This window comes from Temnothorax longispinosus, chromosome 5 (assembly GCF_030848805.1).
Source record: "Temnothorax longispinosus isolate EJ_2023e chromosome 5, Tlon_JGU_v1, whole genome shotgun sequence".
NCBI lineage: Eukaryota > Metazoa > Arthropoda > Insecta > Hymenoptera > Formicidae > Temnothorax > Temnothorax longispinosus.
The window spans coordinates 1937951-1964903 of record NC_092362.1 but is presented as its reverse complement, the minus strand read 5'-3'; the positions used below and the strand labels follow the sequence as shown (position 1 = coordinate 1964903).

General features: G+C 43.4%; 1 protein-coding gene across 1 annotated transcript in view; it reads right to left on the bottom strand.

Annotated features, from left to right (window-relative positions):
* Positions 1 to 1549: 1549 nt before the first annotated feature.
* Positions 1550 to 26953, bottom strand: part of Dve (SATB1_N and homeodomain domain-containing protein dve) — a 44868-nt gene continuing 19464 nt past the window's right edge. The window contains exons 3-7 of the mRNA XM_071778491.1: positions 8087 to 8229; positions 7426 to 7728; positions 3133 to 3669; positions 2491 to 2877; positions 1550 to 2133 (exon numbers count right to left, since the gene is read on the bottom strand). Coding sequence (XP_071634592.1) covers positions 1957 to 2133; positions 2491 to 2877; positions 3133 to 3669; positions 7426 to 7728; positions 8087 to 8229 — 1547 coding nt within the window. The 3' untranslated portion in view covers positions 1550 to 1956. The remainder of the gene's footprint in view (positions 2134 to 2490; positions 2878 to 3132; positions 3670 to 7425; positions 7729 to 8086; positions 8230 to 26953) is intronic.

Below are 26953 nucleotides of genomic sequence, written 5' to 3'. Positions count from 1 at the left end.
TTATGCATATACCAGACAAGTAGCATTATATTTGCATAACGCATCGAAACAAGATAATGTATTGTGCCCTAACATTGTGACCTGTAAGTTCTCGTCACTTTGAATTAACTGCCAATCCGCTCACCTTCGATTATGAATTGTGTTTTGCCCGATGACGCGGTAGAATCTGCACGACATTCGCGGATACCGAACGGCACTCGAGACAAGTTCCATAAATCCTTGTCTGCCTCGTTGCTGCTCCCCGAGTCGCGCTCGGTTCGGAAGGCGGAGCCCGATAATGATAACGAGAGGGATAACGGTAGGTAGGTACCTATATAGCGCGGGGATAAGAAGAGAGGCTGACTGCGGCAAAGTCTAGATTCGATGTTTTGCGAATGAGCGTCGACCCGGATGGATCCTTGTAAGACGTTTTAATTGGACAAATCCGCCTATCCTCATTAAATCCGGGACGACCCCCGGCGGGGGGGCCCACCAGGACGACAGGTCCTGTGCGCGTGTCGTAGATGACAACGATATCCCCTCGGCATCGTCTTTGCGCATCACTACGTACTTAAGTACGCGAAAGTCTTCCATTTCACTACGCATTTCGGAGCAGCGTCTCGAAAATCCGTATGTTACTATAAGGATTCGATTCTGCTCGGATAATCGCTTTTTATATCGAGTCTCTCCCAGCAGAATATTGATAACATAAGTATCCTACTATAACGATCGACTGCTCATTTGAAACGCGCCATCAATGAAAGCGGAAACTTAATGATAAATACGTTATCCTTCCGCAAAAAAAAAGGATATGTGCCGGCAATGAAAATAGCCAGATAACGAAAGAGGTTGGCTATCTTCTGCGCTCGGTGGATATTTTTTTCAACGCGCGTCAATACACCGTTGCTTCCGTTTCATCCGTTCTCTTTGTCATTCCCTGCCGCGCATCCGCGGTCTTACTGTCCCTGAAACTCTCGCGAACGTCGCGAACGCGAGTAGCGCGCCGTAGACAGATAGTAACGGCCGCTTTTAGAGGAAGACTCATTGACTATTGTGACGTTTGAGTTAGGGTTGACTCGATGACAGCTCGGCTGTCTTATCTTAGCTGCGAGATTTCGGTCGGGGCGGCCGCTTTGTGCATTCGTAGACTTGAAGAGACAGTATCGTTGTGCGCGCTTCTATTGCATGCACACGCGCGTGAACACAACGTTGTCCGTTTAGGCATGTATATACGTTATTGCAGGCTCTACGAAACTCGCGAAACACCATTTGGCGATTTATTGTGCTCGCCCTTTGCGCGACTAACGAACGAACGTATATGATAACGCTCTTAAAGCTCTTACCTCTCGATTTGTCCTTCTTGTGAGATGACGAGCTGTAAAATTGATAGCAATTCTTCGAGAAAGAAATTTTTCGTACGCTGTATCCCTGGAAATTGATTCAGCAATAATAAAATAAAATATTATGCTAATTTGTGATAAACGAACTTGTAATAAATTTGAAAATTAAAAAAATAATTCTAATAAATTGATATAATGTGTGTACAGGTTCATAGACGATCCATATTTATTTCTATTCTTCCAGTATTGCCTTTATATCGAGGTATAATTAATCGATACATAAATTAACCATAAATATTAATCGTCTGGAAATACCGTCATCGTTTTTTTTAATGCCGATACGTCCCCGCCAATTTGCACAAGGGCAGATGCTTAATAATATTATCTTGTCGTGACGTATACCTTTTATTCGACATCATCTCGTATTTACACTCATGAAAGTCCATAATAATTATATTAATCGTTACGTGATAATTACAATGAATGTGCGGCCGAAGTAAGCGTTTAAAGCCGCGTGTCAACGATAGTAAGGAGTAACAAGTCGGTTAACGATTTTTTTCCCTTTATTTCCGTGCTGCGAAAGGCATCGCCTCACCCGCGCTTTCTGTCCCTAGTCAACGTTATTTAAGGAAATTAACTAGTCGGCGTGATATGGATGCTGTTGCGGCGACTCGCCCTCGAACAGTGCCATCTTCAGCCGCTTATTCTTGGCCCTGCGGTTCTTGAACCAGAATTGCACGTTCTTCGGCTCCAGACGCGGAAACTTCTGGCGATAGGGCATCTTGTTCAGTTCCTCCGTGTACGACAGAATGAGCTACGGACCGATCATAAAATTCTTTTCAACGAATCTCCCGTAAGATAGGAGTTAAAAAACTGAGTAGCAATATTTAATCGGCAATAAAGTTAGTTGTAAAAAAATTCCAAGCAAAAAAGTTTAAACATTCTTAATAATTCGTGAAGTTTTATTAATGCACATAAAACAGAACGCGCTTTCTGTGCTACAATTGCTTTGATGTGCAATGAAATACTTTGTTCAGAGTGTTATTGTATCTACGAACGTGCTATTATAATCCACAGAAATTTCTCGTAACACGTTAATGTCACCGTCGAAAGAGAGACAAATTAGCGCGATAACAACGATACATAACACGTACGATCGATTTATACGTACCGCGTGGCTTGGATGAGTGCTCCGCTTAAACCAATACTCTAATCTCGGCACTTCCGTCACGGGATCGATGAACGTCCGGTTCCTCTTCCTTCTCTCGTCGGCCAGCATACTGGTGGGACAACCGGCTGGCCCGCGCGGCGGCAGATAATGCGACATGTACATTATACCGTGGCCGAACATAGGACTAGGCACCAAGGAGAATCCCGGCGGAATGGGGCCCGTGTGCCTGGTCTCGTCGTCCTCGGAACCGGAGGACACCCTCGCGTCCTCCTGCTTCACCGAGGATGGAGTCGACGTCGGTGGCTGCTGCTGATCCTCGGGTCTCGTAGTCAGGGATAGAGGACCGACCGGTGGACTGCTCGGTGGACAGGGTGACCCCGATGCCGACTGAAAGCAGCAGTTAAGAACCTCATCTCTTTGAGATTTTACGTAGAGTCCACAAGCCAGTATCGAGAAATATACTCTTATGCAGAATAATCTGAAAGCCTCAATTTTTATTTTTTGCTATTTTTCATCTAGTAAAAATATTTTTATTGAGAGGATTTCGAGGGGAGAGAGTTATCGCTTCTTGAAGCTATTAAATAATCCACGGCACCTTTTTAATATTGCAATTACAGTTTTAATTCTTCTTTCAGGGCGTACCTGATGCCTAGTGTCCTCCTCTTCATCCGTGCAGTCCTCGCTGACAATGCTGGCGCCTCTCGGGCTGAGTCCAGGCGGACTGCAGCCGTTCATGCTCGCTCTCTTCTGCGCCGCCCTGGCATTCTTGAACCAGTACACGACGTTGTTCGCGTCCAGCGGTTTCCTGCCGCGACGCGACTCCAGGGAATTCAATTCCGCGACGTAGTGCTGTATCTGTTCGCGCGACGGATGCTGATTCTCGGCGAACCAACGCTGGAGGCGCGGCAGCTCGAGCTCCGAGTCGAAACTGGTCCTCATCCTGGTCTTGTGCGAATACTGAAGGAGCGCCGGGTGCGGCGGCCCGATCGGACCGCCACCGGGTGGGATCGGGCCGCCGCTGTCCGGCTGCGGACTTTGCGTGTGATGATGGTGGTTGGAAGTGGGTGCTATTGGGTTCATACCGAGACCTATCTGTTGCTGCTGCAGCCACGTCTCGAAATTTCTCTTTGTCTCTTCCGACAGGTCGTTGCCGCCTCGGCAGAGGGACAGCAGGGTCATCTGTAAGAGGAAAGCAACGTGATCTTGTTTCAAAGACCTTACTCTTCTTGCTTGCATTAACTGTATAAAAGATTGATAAATAATGACGTCGATAATGACTGTCAAAATATTTTTGTTTTCTTGCTTCGCCTTTTTGTAAAATATATTTCAAATCTTTTTATTAAGAGACTATCAATTCGTAGTTGCATCGTAAACGCAATGAACAGTCATCTTGCATTTTGCTTTTGAGATAAGATACGAAAACAGGAGAATACTCGAAAGAAAATAAAACTGCTGGGATAGATTTATTACGTAAATTCACAAATTCTCCCCACGATCGATTTCTCGTCGGCTGGCTGTTGACGCAGAGGCGCTACAGAGCGATATCGTTTAGCGTCACCGTCGTCGTCACGGCATTAAGGTGACAGATTATGGAAAATTTCACGCCTCAGGAAGCGGTACGCGCACCTTATCTGGCCGATGATTTATAAGAACAAATATATCTCCGGGCTGGAAAGATCAGGCACTAGACGCCACTTTAATAACGCGGTAATCCGTCGCGTATCCCTGGCACCTTGGTAGCGTCAGATACGAAGACAACAATTATCCGGGCGCAAACGGCTTTCCGCTAGTCACCTTCTCGAATTCTCATCCGCCTCAGTTTTACGACACCGCACTTAATCACTCCAGGTAGGCAGGCCGTGGCGCGGAGTCTTGACAGGCAAATTCAAGATTTCAGAAATCGTTCGGCAAATAGTGGCACCACCGCTCGAAAGCGGAGCGGCCGGCTTATCTGACGACACTGTGAGCCGCGATTCGAGAGCCTGATTTACACGTATTTATTATTTAAGAGTGATTGCGCACACCAATCGGCTGATCCGTAGAACAGTGGTAAATCAATCGCGATCACGCCACCTTGATCAAACAATCCGCGAGATCGCAACAAGTTCGCGAAATTCACGACGCGTTTATCGGGTGCTGTTGCTATGGCTTTTGAACATAATTCTTCTATAAAACGCCAGAATTATAAGCGTTTAGTAAAACGAAAATTGATTAACCAATTTCTAAACTATTATTTAAATAAAAATTGTAGCTTTTTTACCAAACTTTAATAAAGATATAATATGCTATATATATAAGATATAGTATATTCATCGCCATCTTGATACATTTAACTTTATCGCGGATTTTATTTTGGTAAAGAAGCGGATGCCACAATCGCCAAATCTTTATTAAAGTCAACGTAATCTTTCTAACCCTTTATACACATATTTATGTAAAATGTAAGCCAGATTTCGCGATAAAAAATTTTGCAAAAATATATAGTAAATAAATCAAATGCCCCGCTGCCGCGCTATAAATACGGTTAAGCCCTAATCCTGATATATCAGGCGACGTCTGTTAACATCACTGTTCTACATTTCAAACTAAATAGGATTCAAAGCAGATTTTGTTGCTTTTTATTGTCTGAAATCGCGCTGACACCGCGATGATTTATGTTTGCCGATCCCAATTAATGCGAATTTCACGCGCGGAGCCCCCTTGAAAAGTATTTATTACCTTTCCGAAACTTTCCATTATCCCGAAAGAAATACGAGCGCTTGTACTTTTCAAAAATCATGTGTGCTTTAACGCACCTCGGTTTGCCTGACGGTGCATGTTATTCTAATTATGCTCTCCAACGAGAGCAATTTTGATATATCCAAATGCCACAAATTGTGCACTTCATCTTGAGTCACGATTACCAGAAATAACTGGTAGCAATCTTGTGATAAACATCCTTGCATCAAGATAAGGCTAAACAAAATTTGCAGAATGTAAAAAATAGTAAAATTTTTTCCATTTGCTTTTTAATACGACTGTAATAGGCATGCAGTTTTAATCTGACGCTACATTTCTGATTTTATTTGGAATTTAATATTAAAGATTAATGAAAGTGTAATATATGTCAGATAACGATATTCAATTTAATTCTTCTTTTAGAAAAAAAACCCTTGTCTTTGCAAGAAATTCGTGGCCAAGGGAAAATTTTCGAACCTTCAAGTCTCCTCACGGCGATAAAATGTAAGCGCGAGAGATGGAATAATTTATAATCTTTTGAAAAAGGTGCCGTTGCCGAGGAGTATCATAAGATACGTAAAGAGAAACGAAGAGGGGAGCTCGCACGGCGCGGCGCGGCACGTCTTCGTGCATCATCGTCAGATTAAGCCAAATCTATGCGAGAGACGTCGGTTCTCCATCACAGCGGTTCGCCATTAGCCGTCGGGCTACGAAACTCAAGCAGGAAACGTTTGCCAGGGAAAATTGGTAATCATAGACCACCGTGAGCGGCATTAAAGTTCGGGGATGGGCGGGTAGCGGGATCTTCAAAGAGAGTGCACTTAGATAATGCCGGCTCGGAGGAGGCGGCGGGGTACCGCTCCTCTTCTCTCCCCCCCCTCTCAATACCGATATCGAGGGGGCTTTTGATGAAGGCTGCGAATTTGGTTGAGTAAAGGGTAATCCTATCACACGCTACGAGATCTTCCGCTGTCGGAAGGGCACGTCTGCGCGAGCGGACGACCAACCCGAAAAATCGCGCGTCTATTTCAATCTTCGGGGAACGGAAGGGAGGATCCGCGTAATCGGGATAAACTTCCCGAGAAGTCATCGCGGAAAAAGATTTCACGTTAGTCGAAATTACGTTACTCGGTTTCGTCGCTAAAGATCGAGCGAAAGACGCTAGTTCGCGCAGCATTAATAAACTTTTGTCGAATCAGCTTTGCGAAACCGTCAGCGAAATGTTGACATTAAGTAAAAAAAAAAACCTAACCGTCGTCCACTTTTTCCTTAAGATCTCGATCGAGATATAGCTTCAGGAAAATGTCTGCTTTCGCTACTTTTAGGAAGAAGATAAACATAAATCGTAGCAACCAATAATAAGAATTAGCGCGATTAAGATAATGAACATTGCAAATGTACGTAAAATATTCCAGAATAAGACGAGTATCGCGATTGGGGGGAAAAGCTTCATTATTCGAGCGTTTCGATTCGCGCGCGGGGAACGAAAAGCTACCAAAAGCGCGGTGACTTCTCGACTGGTGATTCGAAACCAAGAAAGCATTTATTCAAGGTGAGGATCAGCGAGCCGCGAGCAAGAATCTACCGAAGATTACCACTTGCCGTTCTTACCGGGAGGTACCGAGGTACAAGGGTACCGAGCCGGAGGACTTCTTAATGAGATTAAGTGCCCCGACGACAAACACACTCTGGCTAGATTTACATTTTTAAGCGGTCGCGTCTTACTACGAATATTCCCTGCTCCGATCTCGCCTCCGAATGGCCCTTAAATTCTCTCGGTACGCCGTTATTCAACCTCGTTCTTCAAATAAACGCACCTTCATTACAGATTATATATTTTCTTCTTTTCCTGCGATTTTTTTTCTCTTTTTTATCTTCGTTTTTATCGGCACCGAGATATAAAAGAAAATTTAAAAAAATATGTCGCTCATTTAAGAACTTGAGAAAGTTCTTTTTAAAATAGTGTTCTGCAATTTTCAGACGCGAAGGATATGACTACCGAATATTCAGAATTAACTTATATTTGTAAAAAAATACGGGGGTTTTGTTTACATATGTTTGCATCTCGCTACTGTATCCATTGCAAACGCTTTTTTTAACATGTGCTTAATAAATTTAATGTAATGCAACTACGTGCGTTTCATTTTTTTTCAAATACCCATTAATTCCAAATATAAAAATATAAATTTCAACACCTAAGATCTCGAGACATCCTACCTCGTCCAAAGGGCACCCGGCGGAGACGAGAAGCGTATGGCTGTGCAACAGGAGCAACCTCAGCAATTTATTTCTAACCTCAGCTGCTGGACTGGGAGGTGGCGGCCTGGATCTGTACACCTGAATCTTCAGGGTCGCCACCGACGTCAATTCGGCCAGGATATCTCCTACCGTCAGTAGCGGTCCATCGGCGACCTTCTCCATCGGCAGAGGTTTCCAGTTACGTATAACGATGCTCCCTCTAGCACTTGGTATCAGATCACTAGAGTATCCCAGGCGAACAAGCGCCTCGCCCACCAAATCCTGTCAGCAAAAGAACAAAATTATTGTTGATGTCGTTTAGAAATGTTTTCATATATATATATTGTATATATATATCTCTAAATCCTTGTAATAATTTTAGTAAAAAAAAAATGTTTTTCTTTCTTAAGAATTCCTGACTTGTACAAAAAGAAACAAACCATGTTTGTGGAGAAGACTTTACTTTCTTTCTAAATTCAATTTGCTTATTATTTTATTTAAATAATAAATTTCTTAAAATAGGAAATATTATGATCTAAATAAGTTTCTCAGTTTTTTTTTTAACTACAACCATTTACGTTATATCAATAGATATAATGATATAATGATACATACTATAATAAAAGAAAATAATTCTTACCTGAAAGGGCATAGCTACCGGAATAATAACGTAAGAGTCCGTCTCCACTTGGGGACTTCGCCATTTTTCACGGCTGTTGCTCACATGGCTTTCCACGATATTGTGAATCGTCTCCACCACACAATGCACCGGCAGATTTTTCGCTGCGACAGACAAAAGAGTTTGCGTGAAGTAACGTCGACGCTCGACAATCTGCTCTCATTACGGGCAACAATGGAGTAACAAATTTACTATGGGTAACAAATTAGCTAACAATTACATAATTTTACGAACGTGACTTAATTGCATGTAATGTAAATCCTCGATTGAAAATTCCATGGTCGCTTTTGCCACTGGATACAAGCTATATAATTTTTCATATAATTACGTCGGTCTTTAATTATTTAATGTATTGTAGTACATTATTGTCTTACTTTTTATCAATATTTCAATTACACGTTTCTTTTACACTTTTCTACGCTTCTCACTATGATTGATCTTTAGATGATCAAGAATTAACAATAAATAATTTACGATTTCTTGAAAATGAGAGACCTTAGCCTAATTAATTTAATTCGGAAACCAAAGGTATCTTCACGAAGGCTCCGCGAAGTTCATGAATGCCTCAAATCGTCTCGTAGCTTCAGCTGAAGCACTAGCTTCTACATCCGGCTGACAATAGGTATAGTTTTCGGCGTTTCGGCATCCAAATTCGAGGGGCAGGATGATTCGCGGAGCGCGCATTGAAGATCGCCAAGAGAAGACAGGGAGAGAGAAGGAGAGAGAGAAAGAGAGGGCGATGCAAAACGCGAGAGGGAGAGAGAGAAGTTTAACTCCGGTGCTAAGCATATGCAGATCCACTCGTCTATCCCGAGACAATGGGACCTGTGCGATGGCACAATAGCTGCGATCCTTGTGTAACCCTGACTTAAGTCCGGGAGTCTATCCCACTCCAGGTCATAATCCCAGACTTCTGCGAAACCCGAGGAAATGGAGTGCGAGAAGGAAGAGAGAGGGATGGCGAAAGAAAGACTGAAAGGGAGAAGGGTGGAAGAGGGAAAGTTCCACCCACACAATTCCTGGTTGTGGTATATACCTATACTCATCCGTTAAAGAGCACCGCCAAATTTTCGATGAGATTACTGAACGCGCTGTTTACCGACATGCTCGTACATTTCGCATTGTTCGGAATGCACGACTATACATTTTTGTCAGTCGAAATCAGTGGATTAATCGATGTCACGTGTGTCCACCCGAAATGCATATCCCTAAAGGCAGTGCACTGCTGAAGAAATGTAATTTAGCAATTGCCATTGACATAACTTTTCAAACAACAATTTAATAATTTAAATAGAAATTTAGATTAATATTTAATTATAAAATGGCATTTAGTGCTAAAGTTACAATATTGTGGTAAAAAGTAATGACTTTATTTTCGCTTGGGATAAATCAACTTTGAAATTCATAGAAGGGACTATAGTAGAGCAATATCCCCGTAGTAGGAAAATACAGATGAAATTTTTCCTACAGATTTATATTCCTGACAGTAGATTGATATCAAAATTGCACTCCTCGCGAATATGATAAGCTAATCAAAGTGCAATATTGGATTGTACCCGGATTGATAGATAGGTCGAATGTCTCTTGATGGACTTGATGCAAGGCGTTAAGTCCCCGTCAGAGATGACCAACAAAGGATTTACTGCCAGCGGCATGATATTAGGTATTAATGGCCGAAACTTCCATCTAATACGCCGGGCATCATAGAGCCCGCTGTCCCTACGTTGCATAAGACAGGTCGTATCTCTGGCGGGTCCGAAGGCTGACCAGTGTCCACCTTAATCTAGGTACGTATAGTTTTCATTAAGGCGCCCCGTCCTTGCGTCGTCTTTGTACCGGGATCAGCTGGTTTAAGGTGGGCTTTTACGCCGCAGGACTTAATCGCGGGGACGTCGTATTACGCGCTCTGTTTATTACCGACGCGTCGCCGTCGTCTCGACGCGAGTCTACGATACACTCTCGCTGCCTGATCACGAAAGTATCCATTTATGAGATTTATCACGCAATTTAAGATCGTTTTTTCCATAAACTGAAGTAACGCCAACTGAAATAATTAATTGAGACTCTATTTCTATTTATGGACAAATTAAAAATAATTCCTAATATAATGTATTAATAATAATGAAGTACAATTCAAAGTGCGTTCTTTAATTGTTCAATTTATTTTTATACGCTGCAACAAAACACGCTAAAAATCGATCGTAAGGAAAGAAGTGGAAACGATGACAACTACTCATCCGCGAAATCTTTAATCTCTGCAACCGCAAAGACATTTCTCATTTCTGGTGCAGAACCTATCGGGCTTCCGGTTATCTTCCCGCACGACGGAAGCGTCATGCCGCTTCGTCTTTGACAGCTCTCGTCGAAAGATAAGATTCATCCGAAGGGCAACCCTTGAAGAAGCGAAACCAGTTTCTCTCGATGGTTCTTTTTCATCACGACGACTTCGTCTTGTATTTCGCGTTAGCGATTTCTTGTATTGTTAAGTCTCGCCGCAATCTATTTATCGCTGACTTGATGTACATACATCATCTTTTTGTATAATAGTATAATATTTATCTAAAATTACAAAAAATCAAGAAATATTTGCAAATATCGGAAATAAAATTATTAATTTCATTGATTAATCATATAAAAAGCTAAGAAATTTAAACCCGGAAGTAAGAGAAATGATAAATAGATACGTAATAATTATTAAAATTAATCTCCAGCAAAGGTGTTAAAAAATATATTCAAGACATATTATACTGAAAGAAAATAATTTTACAATTAAGGAATAAAGCTTCCTAATATCTCGTCTTCTTTTTATTTTGCAGAATCGTCCGTTTTGTGGCTGAAACGCATCGGACTCGTAGCACGATTACGAAACTCTCAACTTCGCAAATTAACAGACCGCTCAGTTCTGCACCGAGACGGTGCGGTGGTGCAGATACAAGATAAAAAGTTGGAACATATTTTTCAGCACCCCGCTATCGCCCACTCCGCACCGCCGCGATAATGGCCGCGTTCGGCACGGAAAGCGCGATTTGAAGGGGGTGCGGTCGAAGAATCACAGCCGAATATTTCTTTCCGCGTCTCTTCGCGACCCTCGTTTTCTCCGCGCGAGATGATTACCAGCGCGCTCCGAGATTACCGAGGATCTTTCTAAATCACTGACGGGAAAAGCACACGCCATTTAGATTCATCGACAGTGACGTTTCCGTCGCTATATCGGCGTGCTCGGATGCGATTAAACGGAGCGACGAAGGAGTGGGGAAAATAATATGAATTTAATTTCTCGGTGGCTTAAAACGAGGATAAGAATTTAGATTTTTAGTTTCGGTATTTAACACTTAAATTAAATTAAATGTTCAATCTAGGAAAAAGAAGAGCCATAATCCGTTCAAATGTTAGACCGTTCTTAACTTTCGTGAGTTGTAAAATAAGTCAATTTAAAAAATCTATAAGTGGTTTACATAAGTGAGTTGTAAAATAAGTCAATTTAAAAAATCTATAAGTGGTTTACATAACATTATACGTAGCTGAAGAATAAGCATAAAAGAATTTCTGAGTTACAATTCATACGTGAATGCATCAGCCACTTAACTAAATCGAGTTGCACTCGCGCTTATCAAGATAAACCTGTTAAAAGATATAAGTCGTTAAAGGACGTGAGAAAATTATCGCTTGTTTGACACCTTCATCTGAAATACCACGACCGAAGAGCGCAAACTCAGTGTCCATTCTGGGACCGTTAAGTCTTAAGGTTTCTTCTTCGTCTTGATGACTCGGTAATCCAAGACGACTCGGCTTAATCTCTCGAAATCGAATCAGGCTACGAAGCCACGTTCAAATCGTCCGAATAACACTATATTCTTCTCGGCTGACCCCGCGCCCGTGTTCGCCTCTGGTCGATCCGGTGCGCGGGCACGGCCGAAAAACCCAATTTGCAGTTTGCATGTCCAAAAGAAACGAATCGCGCCATCGGGATATCTGAGCCCCCAGCTGCGGCGCGGCGCGGCGTGCGGCGGAATTCGCGATCCCTGGAAGTCGGCTGCTTCCGTCCTCTCGGAACTTAGCCTAAGCGCGTGCACCAGAAGGAAAGTGTGGGTGGTTTCGGTATCTGGGGCTGATCCGGCGGATGTCGGTCTTTACAGATAAGCGACCGGCTCTTTCGAAGTCTTTATCTGCGACACCCGTCCTCTTTCTCTCTTCCCCTCTCTTTCCTTTCTCGTGCTTCCCACCGCCCGCCCTTCCGCGTCGCTTTTATTTTCCTCTCTCGCTAACGAACCGTCCCGGTCATCCGAGCTCTCTCCGTTAATGTCCTCGGTCCTCCGGATTAATGCTCGTCGAGATTCTACCATCGCGTCCGTTCTATTCGACGCGTTACATTCGATTGATTAAGGAACCGAGAGCTATCGATGGCCCACGCTCGTCATGTATTTATGATCAATCGATCGGAGAATACTGAATAGCTTCCAGCTTTCTCGGGCTCCGCACATTGCTTTGCGCAGCATGCAAAGCATGCCATTGTCCGTAAGCTCGCGTGCAATTTAAGCTCGTTCGGCGTCGCTAAGCTTTACGTCCGTTGAAAACAACAGATAAGACATAATTAGATAACCTTCCAGCTGGTGCTTATAAGATCACCGACCACGCAACGAAACCTTCTAAATCTAAAGTGTTAGCCGATTCATAGCGGCTGGATCACGCACCGTAGCCAACGAAGTATCTTAATAGCATCTGAAGTTACTCTCACATTTGTGTGAGCTAACTGCATCTAGATAGCGCGCAAGGAATATAAGATTAACAGTATTTCCGCTTGTTCTACGATATCAAATAAAATAAAGAAATAAAATTTCTACTATGTTCCGTCCATTTTTGTCATTTTTGGAATTTATACGTGCGAGCAATTAATTTAATTAGCAATAAAAAATATGATTTTGTTATTTACACCTTCAGAATTTATCGAAATATAGATAATACTATTGCCTAGTAAAAAAGTTACAATTTCTTATAAAAATCAATATATCTTCATTGATATCAATACACAATACTTCATTTTTTCGACTGTCGAGAAAGCGTGTGTAGTAACTGGAATAATAGTGTCTAGACTGAGAAATGGTTAGAAGATTACTCGTAAGAAAAAAAAACGGACATCTTCATTCATCGAGAAATGGATTCGGTCGATCCCTTCGCCGACAAACACGATCGCCGTGATCGCCGGTACGGCGAACGTACCCGTCGCTCGCTGGAAGCAAGGGTGAAAACTTGCCCTAAGATGCTTAGAGGGTAAGCTCTTATACAACGTGGAGAATAAGAGAAGGGTGTAGTTCTCCGATACTTTACCATCGCCGTTCTCCGTCTGCGCTTCTTCACACATACGCGCACACGTGCGACCGCGCGGCTCGCACGCACAACGCGTGATCGGTGCGTTTTGTGTGTGTGCGCGCGAGCGCGCGCGGGCACACGCACCACCGTGTGTCCCGCGTGTGCGGAAGATTAAAATTACTTCGGTAAACTGCCTCGCGGGACGAAAGGGGTGGCGCGAAGCGAGGCCCCCGAAGAGGGCGAACGTCTCGTAAATTTCTCGGCTAAGGAGCTTAATTTGGATTTTCGGTAACGAGTTATTGTGAACGCCAACTCATTGGGGGATGATTTAGGTGGCACCAAGGACAGGTTCCGGTCGTCTATTACCGCCGCGCGATAGACGGATTATTCCTCGGATTCTGAAGAGTAATATCTAGAAACTTCTTATCACCGTCGAGACGCGTAACCGCCTGTCACTCTGAAAAGTTTCTCGGGCGAAAGTCGTGGCGGTAGGAGCGGAGGGGGGGGGGGGAAGGGGAACCGCAAACGCCGCCACCGGGAGCTTCGCGCCCAATCTTCCAAATATTAACGCCAGAATCGGGAGAGACCTATCTTTGTATTAGCATATTTATTGCAACCAACTTAGGAACTCATATCACATTCTATAGCGCTACTTACAGAGACGAAGGGGGAAGGGATAATATCTCAATTTATACAGTTATATAGATATATAATATATATACTTGTTCTGGGGTAAAGACCTGAAGACCTAAATCCAATTCTACAATATTTGACGTAGAACCTATCTATGTTCGATTACACTAAACGCAATCTTAATATTAGCTAATAATAAAAAACTAAGTTTGTTTCATTCACCACTTGATGTTAATTATAAATGCAATCTATCAAAGAATATCACATGGTACAGTAATTCTAAATTTGAAACGAAAGGTCTTTATCTCTTTCGGGCGATGATTTAATTCAAGAAATAATTTAGGTGCAACGGATAAAGTAAGATAAACCAAAAATAGACGCGCAATTCGACGAACTTAAATGCTCCAGATTAGAGTGATCCCGGCGCATGCTTTGTGCCGGTGTACCCCCGCAATGTCGGTCGTAAGCGCAATGACGACGAGCGCGAACGAAATAAGAACGAAACGGCGTGCAATGACTCGGTCTGACAAGCTGATTTAGGAACAGGATGGAGTCCTGCGCGAAATCCTCAGAAGGAAGAGAGCTGATCCTTCCGGCGACCGGAGGAGTCCTGCAGAATGACGTAGTAATCCCGGGGGAGAGCCTCGGCCTTAGCCTTAGCTTAAGCCATGAGAGGGTTTGCATATACGTGGAATGGGGCCGACACTAAGACATCGGGGGGGCATATCCACGGGGCGGTGTGCACGCGTCCTTAAAACACGGATATGCGCGCAACGAGGCACCGAGAGGCGCCGTCTAATCCACGAGGGTCTCAAGCAAAACCTGAATTCCCATTGGCCGAGGAATACTAACGGATTTGGCTATTCCAGTTCGCTCTGACCGATCTGAAATATTTAGCTGGATCGACTTGGACTGGGGACAGGTCGAGAAGTGAGATCAAACAAGCTCGCGAGCGTACTCGGCGCGTCGAGGGATTATGGGTGCAAGACGTGCGCCACGGAGCGGCTCGCTCCGTGTGACTTGCATTTTTCGCGACGATCTGATATAATGAACACCGTGTTACCAACGTCGTGTTACTAACAAGTTGGAATCGTTAGACATTAAATAGCTTCTTAATGATCGTGTTTATCAACGTAAATTAATTAGAATTTTTATTAATCGAAAGACACTTTACGCAACTGGGAAGAATAAATAATAGGTGTAGTAAATTGCGTCACAGTGCGGTTTCCCCTTCAAACCTCGACGGCATTTCGGCGCGTAGGAGTTAATTGAAACATGGTTGCCGGTTCTTTTAAACAATGAACGGCGTTTTAGCGACATTGTGTGCTAAGATACGTAATCTTCGACGGTTTCTTCGGGGGAGTGATTAAGATCGAAGTGAGAGGAAGCGAGAGTGGGAGGAGCGGAGAAAACGGCAGCCACTAGAGCAGAGGATTCGTGATAGAAGGGTGAAGCCTGGGGGAAGGGTAAAAGGGGAGGGTTAAAGGGCTCCTTAGCGGAGATCTTAGGCAAATCCAGCGTGAAATCGCATCAGAACATCCCCCTTGCCAAAACCACCACTTACTCCTACCCATCTTCGCCCGGTATCTGCGGTGTATCCGCCTAAGGAAATTCTTACTCCTATTTCTTCGACCCTGGTCACGAAGGTCGCGGCTGAAATTCGACGACGTTCTCCCGTAATCTCGCGTGTCGCGTCGCAACCCTTTCGGAGAAAGTATTCCACGCGTAGCACTCCCGAATTCCTCGGGATAACGATTAAAAGTTATCGTTCTAAATCGAATGGGTACCGATAATAAATCGTAGTTTAATACTGTTCAGCCTGATAAAGCCAATTTTGTGATAGAGCTGCCTTGTTTTTTTTGGAGAAATTGATTCTTTCGGATTCACGATTCGTCATAACGAATTTAGAGCTTGGCTTATCTCGATCTTCGTTCGCCGTACTCCCGAAGGTAGTCAGCTTCTGACGAGCTGACAGTTACAAGCGGACAATTACTCAAAGCGCGCGCTCTCTTCCTCCCCGTCTTTTCCTCTCTCGTCGTATCTCGTCTCTCCGCTCCGGCGCATCACTCTCTCTCCTTCTCGCCGCGATCGCGAAGCATATCCCGGGCTCCGCTCTCTTAATCAAAACACGGAGAGAGAAAAGACATTAAAAGCCGCCGTCGAGACTCGCGTATCTCGCCTCGAAATAGAGTTCTAGCCGACCAGGGAAGATAAGACTCCCCCTCGGAGAGCTCCGCTCTCTTTTCCGGCGCTCTTATAGGATCGCTCTATATGCGCGCTCTATTATTACAATACACTCAGACGTGCCTGCCGAGAGAGAGAGTCGCGTGCGATTTCCACGCCCGGTGAGGAGATTATGTCAGACCCCGGCGAAACGGAAAAATGTTTCGGCCCGCGTGATAAACCGTGACAGATCAGAACAGGGGTCGCGAGCGGCGAAGTATAGCGGTCTTTTTACGCAATTTCCGTACGAGAGCGAGTCTGTGTGACATAACAATAGCGCGACGTTCGCGAATAACGTCGCTAAATATGTTATACGCCGTTAAATACTATCTGAAATGGTTTTCTGTGTCATCGATTAGCCTAAATGTGGAAAATGTATATGTGCAAATGTATATTTCTTGAAGAAGAGACGTCGAGGCACAGTTTCTCTACTTTTACCTGATTCACTTCTGTTAATCCTGCTGACATTTCGTATATCGTAATTCAATTTAATAATAACTACCGCATATGAATCGTAGAATCGCATAACGTATATGAATCTTATAGAAGTTAAGAATGGTGAAACAGAATATCTCGATCGCGTGACGTCTTTCGTGAAGTTGAGTAAAACAACGCAGCACACTCGAAAGAGCAATGTTCCACCGGTCGTTTCGATCTCGTTTAACGACCCGAAGATCCGCAAATCCATTCCCGCCTCTGACGACCCGAAATCGGCGCGCTCCGATGCAACGGATCGCTCATATCATACCAGGCACCGAGAGACGCGATCGTTAAGCCCGGCCACACACACGCGCGCACACACACACACACACACACACGCACGATCCAGACTTGCGCTTTCTTACACGCATGACGCGGGAACTCGAACTAGATCTCCGTTCGAATACATCCAGGTGAATACATAATGTGTAATCCCCGGGGTATGCGGACTCGGCGTCTTAGGCTAATCTTGTTAGGCCTTGTAAGCCTCCGGCTGACCCTATAGAGCAGACTTTTAATCCCTTAACACGCTACGCATACGGAGATTTTGCATAAGAAAGAAATAGGATTGTCCTGCCCTCGTCGAAGGCGACGAAGCGCGTCTTCCGTTCTGTCTCGCGCGCGAAGGGGCTGCTTTCCACATTCGGTTTCTATCAGTCGCAGTTCAACGGTTTGTGCTTCTATATACATTTCTAATTAGCTTTTCGCACAGCCCTGAAGAATCATTGGTCTGGAATGGCGATGACGCCATTCATCTTCGTTTCAACCGTTCTTTGGTTACATTAACAATTTTAATTAATATTTAGAAATTGTATAGAAGAAATGGTATAATATTGATTGATCAGAAATATATTCTTAATGCATTCATTTAAACGAACATTTTATCGTCGAAGCATCTTATGTTACAAAGCGTAATATAATTGTGGAAACGTTTATTGACTAAAAAACGAAATCACCAACATACGTGAATTTTTAGCACACAGTGGCGTCTCGTTATAAACCGCGAGATATTCAAACAATAAGCACTCTGGAAGAATGCTAATGCTTTTTGTTGATCTGCGTCGGCTATAACGTATGCGCGCATAGTGCAGCGATGCGCTGCTCCGCGAACGGGCGCGAAAACGCGCATGATGTTTCAGCAAGTGATTAATGCGCGCCCCACGCTCTACTATCCTTTCTCACTCCCTCTCCTTCCTCGCTGTATCGTGATACGCGGAATTGAAAAAGAAAGTAACAAAAATCAGCTACGCAGCTGTTGCGAGAAGCGGAAGACAAATGGATTCCCGGAGTACCAATCGTCGCCGGGTGAAACTTTAAATAATAATTAATGATGATTACGGCGTAATGCGCTCGCGTTCGAGAACAACGCCGATAAATAGCGGTCATTGTCAATATCATTTTAATAGTCGCGCCGCGCTTCACAGAATGGAAATCGCGGACACGTGTCTTATAAGGAGCTGCGATCAAAAACTGGCGTGGCTCTCGTGCAAATTCAATTTACCGGCGTTTCATCTCGACGCTCGAAGCCGAAATCGATCTTTCATCAACAAAACCTCAATCTTCCGTTTAAAAAAAGGATAATACATAATAATGGCGTTAATTAACATCGTCGGAAACTTCGATATCGAGGGCGATCTAACGATCCGATTAACCAGCAAGACAACGCGCTTTCCCAAAATGAAATTATGTGAAAGCGAGACGGCGAGTTTGCGTTGCAAACGACTTTTTCGCGACCGCGATAGCGGGCGCATTGTGTATCGCTATCTATGTAAAATTCGGTATGTATACATGTAGCGTCAGTTAACAAATCCTATTAAAAATAGATGCGGAGCGGCAAAGCCGAGGCCGAGCCGAGCGCGGCGTTCAACGGCGAGCCGACGTCGTGGCCGCCCCGTCAGTGCACAACACGAAGACGCTGCTTGCGAGACACCGCCTTACATTTATATTTATAAGAGCCTTAGAACATTAAGGCTCTCTCTGCCTTGCGACCATTATGAATGCACAATGGAGTCCAACGAGTCGCGCGGCTTCATCCCTCGTCGGGGATAATTAAAAAGGGAGCCAATTCGACAATTCGGCTTATGAGAAGCCTCCCTTTGCCGTGTAACTTCTTTACTCTTCTTATACATTTGGATAATGTATTGCGCGATATCGTATCTTTAAGGCTGCGAAAGCGACTCGTATTAATCGACGAGTAAAGTTCCACTCGCTTATTCAACTTATTATGCCTATGAGAATCGTAGGATTAATACGAGCTGTCGAGATTAACTCGTCACGTATTCTTGTGATTTTGATTATTTAATCTGCGTCAAACCATATCGGAAATATTTGAAGATATACCTTAAGAATTAAATTTAGTAATTGCAATTTTGTCATAATTAAAATAATATTGATGTTCACAATTATCCATTAGTCGTGTAAAATTAGCAAATAATAATATCAATTATTATCATATACTTAATAAATTAATAAAGTAATTTCATTAATGGTATATAAATATAATTAGCTGCTCTCCTCTTTTCGAACCGTGATCGGTGACAGTGGCATAAATCGTATTTAAATGGCTTATAAAAATATCTGATATAAATATAAAAATCATACTTTATTATAAAGATAGTAAACTATTTATGTCACACCAAAATAATAAAGCGCACTTTTAATTAATTTTATTAATCTATTTTAATTTGATTTATGCCACCACGCACACCATTTCGAATCTCGATGCACTTATTGTAGTCAAACCGCAGCGATTGATCTCAATAACAATGCTGCAAATAGATTCAAGTTACTTGTCGCGTCGCTTAGCCATTCTCAATGTTTTAATGATTATTACCGGTCGGCTGAAAAATACCTCCCGGCAACATCACCTGCCCCGAGTCTGAAAGAGGAGAAAGATAAATCGAAAGCAGGATGCAGAGGCGTGGATTTTCGCGGAGGCCGGCGAGTGAGCGAACGCACACGATTTCGCGCACACGTATACGCACGCTTTCGCGCGGTAACATACAGGAGAGAAAGAGGGTGAGAGAGAGAGAGAGAATAGGAGACACGCATGACGAGAAAGAGAGACGAGGAGAGGTTGACGAGGGTGGCGGAGCGAGAGGAAAGGTGAGGTCGGTGGGATCGCCGTATACCTATACGCATCGCGATATAACACGTCGGAGTTAATGCCACCAACACATCGCCGCCACCTTCGGGGATTATCCTACGGGGGATATTTTTGATCGTGCAATAATCCCTAATACGATTTACACAGCTCGTGCTCGCAGGGACGCACGCAACAGCCCGGCTAGCCGGTAACGATTCGGCCGGTTGCACCTGATCGTTATTCCAGGCGCCGCTCCGCGCGTTTTCGTTTTAATCATTAGAAGCGTTAACGCAAAAATATACACGTACAACGCCGTACATATTTTGTATAATAGATACCGGCCGCGATTCATTTCGAGCGGAAAAACGCGCCACGGCCGTTTCGTTAGCGACGACGGAAAGGAACGATATTCGCTTCTGTTGAATAGGTACTCTTGTGCGTTCGGAAAAGCGAAATTCTTTTCATTTATGAAGAATGTTACGAAAATGTTAACGCCGGATAAAATCGTGCAGAATCGTCAACCACGGATGGAAAAGCAAATAGAGAGAGATATATATACGCATACATATTCTTGTTTTTACGAATAGGGCGTTAAAAGAAAAACTAGAAAAAAGTTTACGGCTTAATTGTAATTTTCAATTGCGTATAGCGCTGTGAAATTAATGGGGCGATAGTATATTTAATGGACCTAATCCATGGCGAGAAGGGATGTCTCTATATGGAATATTAAATCACATTACGGTGATCACGCACATCAATTCAACTTTAAAGCAGATAAACTTAAATCATTGCAAATGTTGCATCCACTTGCTCTTTCAATTGTGCACAAGTTATCTGTCCCAGCTGCCGCATTCTTATGATTTACAAGATTACTCAAGTGCGATACTGTACAGTACGGCAAACGGGGAACAGCTGTAACGTATATATTTCTCGGTAACTGAGACATACGATTATTGCATCTTAACTAACATCTCAACGTAAATCAATTCGATACATCTATTGTTATGGAGAAACGTCCGTGCTACGTTAATTACGTACTTTTACACTAGACATTTTTCCGTTATCACGTCACTGTCCGTATTTTCGCAGCATTTTCGGGGAACGGCCACGGGCCGAGAAGTACCTAACTGACAGACAGAAGAAACCGCGGCGTGAGAAAGGATCTTCGATGAAATCGCTCGTTCCCTTCAGTGATTAAAACGCGCGCTAATCGCCCGCGCAGGTCGTTTCGAATCAACTCGTAAAAGAGCCGACGATTGCGAGCGACACTCCTCGCACGGTCGTTAGAACGCCGGATAAAGATAAGTGCCCGACCCTTCTCTCTGCGGCGGCGCGTCTCTCCTCCTTGTCTTCTTCTTCCTTCTTCGGCCGAAGATTAAGCCGGCACCCGTGGGCGCTGACCCGTGAAGATAACCGACGTGTATTCCTTCTTAAAGCCGTCGATCGGCTCTCCGCGCTGCGCTGCGCTGCGCTGGTATGGCACATACGTGCCTCGTCGCGCGCGTAAGCCGCGGCTTTTTTATCAACCCCCGCGCGCGCGGCACGGCTCGTTGCATCGCCGACTTTCGGATTTCCATCAGGCATCGCCGCCGTCGTTCGTTGCACTTTGATCCCTGTAACGCGTTCCGTCCGTTATGACGCGCGAGGAATCACGTCGCCTCGATAACGCGCGTTCATGGGGGGGAAAGAAGATCGGACGAGAATGACGGGTGACGGATCATTTCTTGCGACCAGCGGCACAACAGATTTTCCCCTTTGTCGAGGGACTGCTCATCCGTCGAGAAAAGGCACGTGCATGCGGATTATTTCGTTATACTTCGGCTTCAATAGCGCGCTCGAGTCATGGTCAATCGCCGATTTTCGCTGATCGCGCTTCGTCTTCTTCTTACGGGGGTTTTTAACAGCAACGTTCGAGGAACGTTCAAAAAGTGCTCTACCAAGTATATTAAAATTTTTATTTATAACGCTTTATGACCTACGGCTATTGTGATGCACAGCAACTTGTCTCAAAAAAGTCGTATAAATTATACTTACATGTATTTTGAAGAACAATAAAACTCTATTAAACAATGTGTCTTTTTCAATAATAGTAATTCATTTTATATTTCTTTTATTATTGTGTTCATTTTCATTTGTGAATTAAAAACTATAAAATAATACGCTATCATTAATAGAATATTTTAAATGCTATAAAGCGAACGAATCTGCCGTTTAACAAATTAATCCCAAGCAGTTGCGTATCTTTGCATATTAAACACGGCGCCAGTTTATTCGTAAACTCGACAAAAATTTAACAACTCACGCTCGGAATCATCAAGGCAAACAAAAATTACGTTCACGGATCCGATAACGCGATGAGAAAGATTAAATGCCGATAACGCGACGTAAAATCACACAAGTGCGATAAATAATGGCGAGGATTTGGTAGAAGAAAACGAAATTCTACCGTCAAACAGACGCCAGGCGCGTTTCGAACCTACAATAAGCAGCGGATCGCGTTATCGCGGCTACGCGCATCAAGGACGAAGAAAATCCCTTCCTGCTGATCCCGCGATTCGGTCTCGCGCGGCGACGAAGAGCGCGAAATTAATTCAACTCGCGCCGCGTTGTTCTCCACACATTCGACACGGCAATCGATGACAATCGCGCACCGCGGTACGGCGTTTGTCCGTGTGCGCGACGGTATAGTGTTACGAAAGTGCGCTTTTAATCCCCCTCGAGCTAAAAATCAATAGCGTGCCCCCTTGATGGTTAAAACCTCCCCCGGGATAAGCCCCGGGCTGGGACCGTAGTTAAATAAATCCTGGATCAAAGGATAAGTCCTACCTACCGCTCTCTCTCGCTCGCTCTCTCTCTCTCTCTTTTTTTTTCATTCGCATATACTTTCTCGCCCCTTCTCGCACGTTTCCCTTCCCTGCCCCCGGCATATCGCCCCTTCTCCCTTTTCCCGCGCTTTCCCATCCGCCGCGGATTATTGCCAAGATCATAAATTATGAATCTTAACCAGTTCGACCAAGTGAAATTATTTCTCATCCCTCCCTTCCTCTGCCCCTTTTCGGCGACGCGACGGGCCTGTCCCTTTATTCGGCACCGGGTACGACGGCTAAGCAGGAAGATCGAGATTTGTGACGGTCCCCATTCGACGGAATTAAGATCATGTTCCGTCCTTTTTTGCGTCCAAGTTCCTTTCTCCCCGTCGCCGTCGCGTCGCTCCCGCTCGACCCGAGTTTACTTATGCGCGCGCTTCTCTTTCATCGCCGTCATCGCTCGCGCGAGCTTTAATCTCGGATTATTTCGAGCCACCTCCAGGATCGGGGATTAATTCGAGGAAGAGTTGACTTATTTGCAAACGACGACGACGATGGCGCCTTTCCGAGACGCGCGCGATTACTGCGCGTTGAGTTTATCGAGCCTCGCGATAAAAATTAATGGCCACTTTCACCAAGGTCGATTAGCCGTAACCGGTAGTTCGTCTTACTCTTTATCATCGTTTAATTTTTACTACCGGAAGAGGATGAAGAATTAGTTGCGAGATCAAAGTTAGCCGACGACAGTGAAGCCGGCCGCGAACGATACAAGGATCCCCCTGATTAATGAATCCGCCGTCCGTCGCCGTCTCTCGGTGCGCGATTCGAATTTCTGAAAGAGTACACGGAGCCCCCCCCCCCTCCCACAGATCGTTTGAATACGCGACGGGAGCGGTAGAAAAGGACATCGAGATTTTCTAGCGAGCTTTCTAAGGATACTCGAGTCCTTAAGTCAGCAGGGTAGCATAAAAGGAATCGAAAGTTTGTACTACGCGCCGCAGGATCGCCGGTCGCACCCGAGATTTCCGTTGAATTCGAAGGGCTTTTTGTACCAGGATCTTATAGGATAGACGGCGAATCGTTGGTGTCTTAGCGGGAAGAAACGCGCGCCTGGGATAACTACCGGCGAGACCTCGCTGATCCTGGATTTAGACGGAGTTTAGGGCGTTTTCATATCAGGAGTTCATGATTACGCATTGACGCCTGTTCGCGCCTTTGTTCCTAATGGCAGGATCACCCGAGGGATCATCTTGCTTCCAACAATAAGTATCCGTCGTCCTTCGTATCGACCGAACGAAACATTAATTTTGCCACGGCTATGCAGAGAAAGATTGAAAGGATTACGTCGGTGAAAACACTGGAGAATGAAAAACTTAATTTTCACATCCAGATAAAATAACAGCATTGATTGCTTCTCGCAATCAAATTTCTTATTCAATTTAATGTATATATTAGTTTTTAGTTTTTACACACACAAATAATTATTCTTAGATTTTACAAAAATCACGATATTTTTCTTAAAATAATCAACGCGGACCACGAATTAATATTAATACTTTGTAATTAATACTTTTCTCAAAATGCTCGAGGATTTATGAGATCGCATGATACAGCACTGTTTCGCAAACAGCATGAAATATTACAGCGCAATTAATACAAAGGATCATATCGTATTTTAACATCGTCCCTACAGCACGTGATATCTCACTTACAAGCCACTCAAGATCACATTTGCTTGTCCTGGCGCGGAAAGAGACGCGCGTCTTCAATTTCTGACGTGCGGTGTACGAGGCTCCAGATTAGCGAGTTCCTCCACTTCCGTTCGACGGATTTGTCTAGATTTACCGGAGGTTTTGCCACCAGGGCACTATGACGTGAGTTTTCGCAATCCGTTCGGACGCCGTTCGACCGCTCGCGAGAGGATTCCGCCAAAGGACCCTCCGTATCCTGCCGCCCTGGTACCGCTCTAACTGTATATCCACTCAAAATCGTACCGCGGCTTTGCCTGCCTACGCAAGCCACCGGATTTCGTCTCCCATCCGCGTGCCTGTTGCTGGATGATGGCGGGTCATCATCCCTGTCGGCTCCCCACGATATCCCATGAGAATGTGGGTAAGGCCATCGTGTGACCTCTCCGTGCCAGGGGAGCATAACACGGGGAAAGGACCGGGAAGGAAACGACGTGTCGCGACGGGGGTGTCAAAGAAACAAACATTCGGGGCTGCTCGTTTGGTGGAACACCGACAAGTGCGTACGAGAGAGCTCGATATTATAGTTAAAGTATAACACGTATGCGCGAACAGGGAGAAGATTTCATGGGCAACGACGTGGACAGACGGTAAGCAGGAAGAAACGTTGAAATATCTTCAAAATTCGCGCAATATCAAGTGGCGTCAATCACATGGTAGTGTTAAAAGTTTATATTCAGAATTTAAAACGAGATCGAGACGGATACTTATAAACATTCGTATAGAACATATTCAGAGAAAATTTATCTGTGTATTTCGGTATCTCGATATTCTCTCTTTTATGTAACTAATAAAAGAAAAGATATATTAATTTATAATAAAATGAAAATTTTAACGGTTTAATTTTATTTATATTATCCTTCAAGATGCATAAGTTAGTACATGTAAGTTGTGTAAAACTCATTTTACCAAGTAAAATGATGAATTTATCCTTTCGTAGCTTTTGTAGATCTGTGAAAAGTCTGAGATAAAAAATCCACTTCTAATTTCTAACGTTCCTTCTGATATTTCAACGTTGCGTATAAAATCTACGTATCTTTATAATGCTTCTCTATTCTATTCACTTAAGAATGTCATTTCATAAGCAAATAGATGATTCTCGTATAATTTTATTCTCAACGAGGCGAGAAGATTCGCATCATATTTTCAAAGCGTCACAGAAAGTGTCAAGGGATAACAGAGAGTAGCTATATATACCTTTCTTCTAATGGTAAGATAGAAGGGAATTCTCCTCTTAAAATTATTAACATCAAGCGGTCGGTTCTTCGATAAACGAAGGGTTGTTCCGAGGGACCAGGAGAGCATCGACAATGATGTTATTTGTCTAATAACATCCGAACGCGGACGCGTCCGAATGGCGTCGGTATATTCTCGATGACTTCATTGCAATGATCAGGATTTCATTTTTGGTACTGGAGGTATAAGTTTGTCCGAGGTTTTCAGAAAGAGCGAGGAGGCCGACACATGCATCTGATTTGCGCATCTTTATCGCTTTCTTGCTTTCGTAAAGCTCCTTGTTCAAGTAGAATTAAAGTAGATATTGATATAGAGAGATAAAAGTATCATTTCAATTGCGCGGAACCGCAATTTTTCCGTCAAAAAAGATTCTAAATTTTTTACAGATGCCTTTCTTTTCTGTTTTAATTGTGCTCTTTTCTGTCATCTAATTAATTTAAAAAATTTTTATGTAGATAAACTTTATGTCAGATATCAATCGGCAGATCTGACTCACAAATATAATTTATATATTCTCTTCTCGTTGAGTATGTTTTTAAATTTATTAATTATGTGTATTAATTTAAGATATTTTATATTGATTTTTTTTTAATTTCATAACTGTGCTCGTTATAATCGTTATATTCGGACGTGTAAAACTAACAAATAAATAGTTAGCCTTGTAAAAATATGATTGCCAAGCACATTATTGAAACATATGTTCGTTTACGTTTACGTCGCGTTTCAAACTGTCTCCGTTGTAATCCATAATGAATTAACCAATCTCCGAGATTATATAACCCTGGGCGTTTTGTTTGGCGAGGCCGCTTTGAGGATTAGTAAGTCTAAGTCCTAAATGACGGGATTATATAATCCAGCGGATTGCTTACGTTGGGCTTACTCGAAAGATAGAAACATGGCAATTAATTTGACATCAATATGAATTTCATGCGTACCGATGAATGCACTTACGTTTATTAATTCAGATATTGTTGTCATAGTTATACTAAAAAAAAAGGCTATTGTATTATTTTTATTCTCATATTTGTGTAATTATATATTATTGTACATTTTATTGTATTTATTTATCAAGAAAAGAGTCACTGCGTTACAAAAATTCGTTAATTTTTATTATCGCAAAACCTAATCGTATATCTACCTATATCTAGCATAAAAATATACGTCGATGTTTGTCGAAAAACTTCCCAAGTGACTTAAATCTTTACGTCGAGATCAGTTGAGATGCGTGCGAGTGGTAAGCCATTGACGACAACAGCTCGCAATTGGACTAGCTTATTTTTTACTTATACGATGCAATATATCATTCTCG